The sequence below is a fragment of the Papaver somniferum genome, chromosome 4 (genome assembly GCF_003573695.1).
Source record: "Papaver somniferum cultivar HN1 chromosome 4, ASM357369v1, whole genome shotgun sequence".
Lineage (NCBI taxonomy): Eukaryota > Viridiplantae > Streptophyta > Magnoliopsida > Ranunculales > Papaveraceae > Papaver > Papaver somniferum.
The window spans coordinates 33,700,169-33,706,501 of NC_039361.1; the positions used below are offsets into that span (position 1 = coordinate 33,700,169).

At 36.0% G+C, this 6,333-nt stretch overlaps 1 protein-coding gene across 1 annotated transcript; it reads left to right on the plus strand.

The window, feature by feature from the left end:
- Positions 1-1,420: 1,420 nt before the first annotated feature.
- Positions 1,421-3,878, plus strand: LOC113275106. The gene has a single exon (XM_026524542.1). The coding sequence runs from the start codon at positions 1,619-1,621 to the stop codon at positions 3,596-3,598; it is 1,980 nt and encodes a 659-aa protein (XP_026380327.1). The 5' UTR covers positions 1,421-1,618; the 3' UTR covers positions 3,599-3,878.
- Positions 3,879-6,333: the final 2,455 nt, after the last annotated feature.

Genomic DNA, 6,333 nt, shown 5'->3' on the forward strand with positions numbered 1-6,333 from the left:
ATAGGAGTTCAATTTCTTCTTCTAATACATCAATTGAAGAACAAGAAGAAGTTGAGGTGTTGAATCTGAAATCAATCAGAAATTCAACCGAGTGAAGAATTGACTCCTGAAATGAGGATTAGAAGATTTTTTCTACAAACCCGTTTCTTATTTAGTTGTTTTTGATTGATAAAATAGGCTTAATCATTAAAAAAACCTAGTTTTTTGCGATTACAGGGTGAAGTTTGACATGTAATTGAGACGAATTATCATCCAAACTTCACTTTGTTCGTCACTCTGAAGGTGCTTAAGAATAATTTGGTTGATATGTTTATCTCAATTATCAGCTGAAGCTAGTTTGATATTTAGCGAACTGCAAGTTTGGCTTAGATAATATGAATATAAAATCGAACAAGTATTTTCTTTGAAAAACAGAGTCCGGTTCAGCTAATACCTCGATTTTATAATCAGCCGAACTATACAATAAGGTAAAAGCTATATTTTTGCCAGGTTCGGCTGATTCGAAAATTAATTTATTAGCCGAACCTTATGACTAATTTTTCAGGATGTCTATGTATGTCAGGTTCAGCTGATTAATATACTTAGTTTATAAGTCGGACTTGTTATTTAAAATGGTTCGGCCGATTCGTTATTTAGTTTATATGTCAAACCTTTACTTGAGTTTTTTCTCAAAATAGATTTTCGGCCAACAAGTATTATGTTTCGAATGAGGCGAAATGTTCAATTATATATCAACTAGTTAGGTTCGACAAGTAACTAATAGCCAAACTGTTCATCACAAGTAGGTTCAGTTGATAGTTATAAGCCAAACCTCTCTCTGGTTCACCGAACTTGCATGTGAAAATTCAATTTTTTGAGGTATTCAACCTATAAAAAGGGCATTAAACATAATCTAGAAGTATACCTATGCATTATATTCTGTTTACGGGACGAAGATTCTCTTTCGTCATTTGAATCACCCATCTTGAATTACAATAATCTCAAAATCTAGGTTTTTTTCACTTCTTCTTCCTCTCAAAAACCCCAACTCTCTCACAAAAATCCGATTTTTCAACTAATATAACACTAACGACTTAACTTAATTAATAATTAACATTACTAATTAATCATTAAATCTGATCATAATCATTAATACTAATTATGTAATAGTAGTTATGTCATTACCAAAAAGAGGTGGATAAGAGGTGACGGCTTTTTTTTACCTAGTGACCCTATTTTGACACCATCAAATATGCCTCAAAACAATTGAGTATGCGGCAAAACAGGATTCTTGTTTTAAGAAGTGTTGTATCATGGCTATTACATCAGCACTGATGACTTTTTTGTAACATTAAGCTGGTAGATCAAACATAATGCATCAATCAAAACATGAAGATATGTTCCACACTGTGGTACTGGTACCAGTCAAATAGTTGCATTTATTTACATTTGAACCCTGAGCCATGACATATCTCTTCACTTTAACCCTTACCTTAAATCTAGTAAAAATAAATGAAATCGAAGCATCTCTCTCCCTAAAATGTCAGAGATAAACAACAAGCAACACTTCACTAGATTCTCAAATCCTCACAAATAACAAACACATTTCAAACAATCTTCTTCTTTTATTTCTCTCAGAATGAACCCTAAAAATGATAATCCCCAAAATCATCTTCTTCGCCAACAAAACCCTAACCCTATAACACCCGAATCAGAACAACAGCAACAACACCATCAGAAACCCCCAATTCATTTCCACAATCTTCTAGAAGAAGAGAAACGAGACTCCCCCATCCAATCAATTTCTGATATTGTTGTATTTAGAGATGAAGATGAAGAAGAAGTTGATGAATCTGGTGGTGGAAGCCCTAGCTCATCAGATATTGATGATTCTTCTTCTTCACAACATCAAAATCAAGGGATTATTACATCATCTACAATTGTTCCATCTGAATTAAGAACAACACCAGTTTATATTAACACAGAACCACATATTTCTTCACAATTTTATACATTTAATCGTGATTCTTATGCATTGATGGTTCAATGTATTCTGGAGAGAAGATTAGCAACAACAGATGAGATTCAGAAAGCTACACCAAGGTCTGTGCTTAAAAGCTGGAGGTCTGTATGGAAAGATCGGAACGAAGATACTGCTTATCTTACGGCATGGAAACGGATACAAGATAAGTTAAATGCTCATATTGATGCTCATGGTAATCAAGTTTTGTATTTTAAGAATAATGCGCAACAGTATGTTTCACATGTTAATCAATGGCAAGACATTGTGATGACTTATCATAGTGATGGTGATTTGAAACATTTAGGGTTAAAAGAAACTATTGATAGGATTAAACAGATATGGACTGTCGGGGCGAAGTTTTATGGAATTCCCGAGTCTTTTATTAGGGTTTGTGTTAGTTCGTGCCTTGTTTGCAATGGTCCTTCGGGTTCTAGTGGGAAAAATAAAAGACGTAGGTTTGAGTATACTGAAACATTTGAATTACCAGCGAAAGAAGTACCTCAAAGACTTCAGCAGTTAGCTGTAAAACATAAGGTTGTGCTTTGTATTAGACAAAAGTATATCAGGTATAAACCATTTATGGCTGAAGTTAAAGATTATGCATGTCATAGAGCAGGACAGCCGTCTACGAAGAAATCGAAGCTTTTGAAGAGGGAACCTTATGCTTCCAAGAGATGCGGATGTGGGTTTAGAATTAGGGCAATTGTTCCGATAGAAAATTATAAAGAGAAAGATAAGACGTTTGTTTATCAGGATGAAGGAATGGCAGTTTTCAAACTTTATGCTGTTCATTCAGGGCATGAACCAGGGCCACTAGATGGAAATGCAAGGATTGTGCACAGAGTTGTTGGGCATAAAGGAGTAGAAATGTTGATGGATCAGGAAATAGTGTATGGAATGAATGAGGATATGGAAACAGTTGCATTTGGTTTGATGGGTAAGGATGATGGTGATTTGCAACTTTCTGTTATGCTTAAAGTGCAGGAGTTAAAAGCTGAGGCTGCTTTGTTGGATGGGAAAGTTGGGAAATATCCTCAGGAGCTTTTGGGTTCTTTGTCTCAGGAACTGTCTGATATTATTAATAGGCTTCGGAGTATCGGGGAGGATGTGTCTGGGCCAGTTGAATTGCATATTGATAAGCAGCAGTCTGATGATGTGTTAGTGGAAGCGAGTGATCTCGCTCATTGGGGTGATCATGAACATGATCATATGTATGGGGATGGAAAGGACACTGATTTGATTGAGGATGATGAAGATAGTTTCAGACAGCCACTTGACGATGTTGTGCCATGGGATCAGATGAGAGCGGATTGTAGGAGTAGTAAGAGTTTATTGAGCGAGAATTGTAAACCCGACAGATGGTTGAAGGATACTTGTGGTGAATTTGATGAGAAGAGCATCCTAGATTGTGAGGATTCCAAGTTGATAAAGCCTTCAAGACACGACGGTACAACAATAATGACAGATTCTGGTGTAGTTGGTATACAGGTGGACAGTTTCTATCCCGAGAGTTCAAAGTGGTATGATTCTCCCTGCAGTTTGGATCCTAGTGCAGACTGTGGGGATAGTGGATTCAGACCTGGGGAGATCGTGTAAGTCATAAACCTAAACCCACTTGTAGCTTGTTTATACTGTATAAGGTGCCATATGCCCCTCTTTTAATGTTGACAGTGGGGTTGTAAATTGTATATACGGAAGCTCAGAACCTGCCACACATGCTTTTGGTGTTGTTACAATGTGGTGGTTCCGTAAATTGTGCTGTTGGCTTCCTGCACAGGTTTTCACCTTTTAACCCTTTCTTTTTATATTCTGATTTTATGTCGACTCTTCCAACAATGCACATAATGATTTTTATTTTATTTTTACCTTTCTTTAATGTCCAAATGTTGGTTGTTATGCTATTTGGTGGCCTTAATTATATTAAAACTATATTTGCATCTACATGGAAATATTCTTTATGCTGTGGAGTGCAGTCTTCCACATGCTAGTAATCACCATCCGGACATCTTATATTTGAATGGACACTCTGTGTCGCAGGGCATTCATTTGTTTGCATGTACAAATAGCTATAGAGACAAATTCTTTGTTCAAGATGGGTTGATTATAGATGGTACAAGTATCAAGTAGTTGTGTGGAGATATCTACACAAAACTTCAGTTGCACTGCTGCATGTTTTGTGCTCAAATTCAACTGGTTATCTGTGCACAGTTCACAGTTTTACATATTTTTATTTTTTTTTTGCATAAATGGGAGAGGAAGTTGTGCCCTTTTATAGCTTAAGGATGAAGATGCTAACTGTTAGTTGAGTATGGCTCAGCCTTGCACTTTCACCAAACTGTGTACAGTATCACATTCTTATTCTAAACCTCGTTCAGATAGCTATAATGTAAAAGAGCGAGTGCCATTTTTGTACATAAGTAATAAAAATCTGGAGGAACTGTTAAAAACTCATTCTGGTACCCATCTAATAATGTCCATTTGTTGGTTGTGTTTGCTATTTGTTGCTCTTAGTAATTTTAAGATTACACTTGCACCTAGATGGGAATATTCTATATGCTGCAGTGTCTGTAGTCTTCCACGTGCTAGTTGACTCCGCGTATTTGCATACACGAGTTGCTATAGAGACATATTCTTTGTTCAAGTAGGGCAGTTTACACAAGTATTTTCTATATCTGCAAATGCAAGTAGTTGTAGAGATATCTTCACAAAGATCTCAGTTGCACTGCTGAAAATTATATGCTCAAACAGATGTTCCAGTTCGGGTGGTTATGTGTCCACTTTCACGGTTTGACATTGTTTCTTTTTGCGTACGCGGGAGGAAAAATTGTGCGCTTGATAGCTTAAGGATGAAGATGTCAACTGTTAAGCTGAGAGCGACTCAACCTTACCATGAGGTTGTCTTGGATTAACCTTTGCTAATTTGTCTACAGTATCCATTTTTATTCTATACCTCATGCACGATTCTATACAGTATTAAATCTAGAGAGAGGCCCATTTTTGTGCATAAAGTAAAAAGCTGTAGGAAGTGTTAAAGATTATAACTTTAGAATAAACACTTAAGTAACACGCCTTTCAGATCTTTAATTATTTGCGTCAAGTTTTGAAGTCAACTGCTCATTGAGAGACACTCGTGCAAATTTATTTTGAGACTCTGTACTAACTCAGATTTTGTTCCTTGGTTTGATTCATGTATCTGTGTAGTCCATGCAGAATATATCTTATCGATTTTGTCAGAACCTCTAAGTATAGGATATCTTCCCATGCTGACATATGATGATGATCTCTTTCTTATCGATTCATATAGTTTGATAAATTTGAGTTGCTTGAAGATGCAGTTGATAAGTTTTCTTCATCTCTGCAGATACTAATGCAAAAGCCTTCAAGTTTTTAAGCCAACTGCTATTTTACTAGATCTTCCTAAACATATCTTTTTTTGTGGTTGCAACTTCTTAATCTCTATCTGTTACATGCACAAGAAAAAAGAGTGAAAATGAAAGAATAAAGGTACTCTTCATTAAGCTGTACCATTTTGAAGCCTGTATCTACAGATGGAAAGCTAGAATTTTAGTAACATGACAAGCTCATTTTCAAGTAAGAGTTGGACATTTGGAAAGCTATTATTAGCTTGGCGCAGATGAATTGGATACAATGCTTTTTCTTATTAGTAGGTTTCATACAAATTTGATGCATGTTTTTATGTTTTGCAATTACGCGGTACTATTTAGGAGGCCTATCTGCCCTCTCACATGCATTTATATAGTTAAAGTACCAAGTGCATCTCTTTTTGAAGAATCTATTGTTCAACAAAAACATACTTAGGCTATACCTCATATCTGACAGGTTTTATCTTTGAGTAAATCGTTTTCTTGAATACATGCATCGGTGGTTGTCTTGTTTCTTATTTCGGTAATGCATGTCGATTTTGCTTTAGGAGCATACCATGTACTGGTGTTTCCGGCTTCTCTAGACTATTGACGCCAGATCATAAAGTCAGTGTGAGAAGCCGGTCATGAGCTGATATTGCAAGGGATATTGTGCTCTTGATAGCTTAAGGATGAAGATGTTAACTATAAAGCTGAGAGCGGCTCAGCCTTACCATGAGGTTGTCTTGGATTAAACCTTCGCTAATTTGTCTACATTATCCATTTTTATTCTATACCCAATGCACATTTCTACATAGAGTGGTAAATCTAGAGAGAGACCAATTTTTGTACATATAAAAAGCTGTAGGAACTGTTAACTGTTAAATTTTGTACATATAAAAAGCTGTAGGAACTGTTAACTGTTAAAGATTGTAACTTTAGAATACGAACACGCCTTTCAGATCTTGA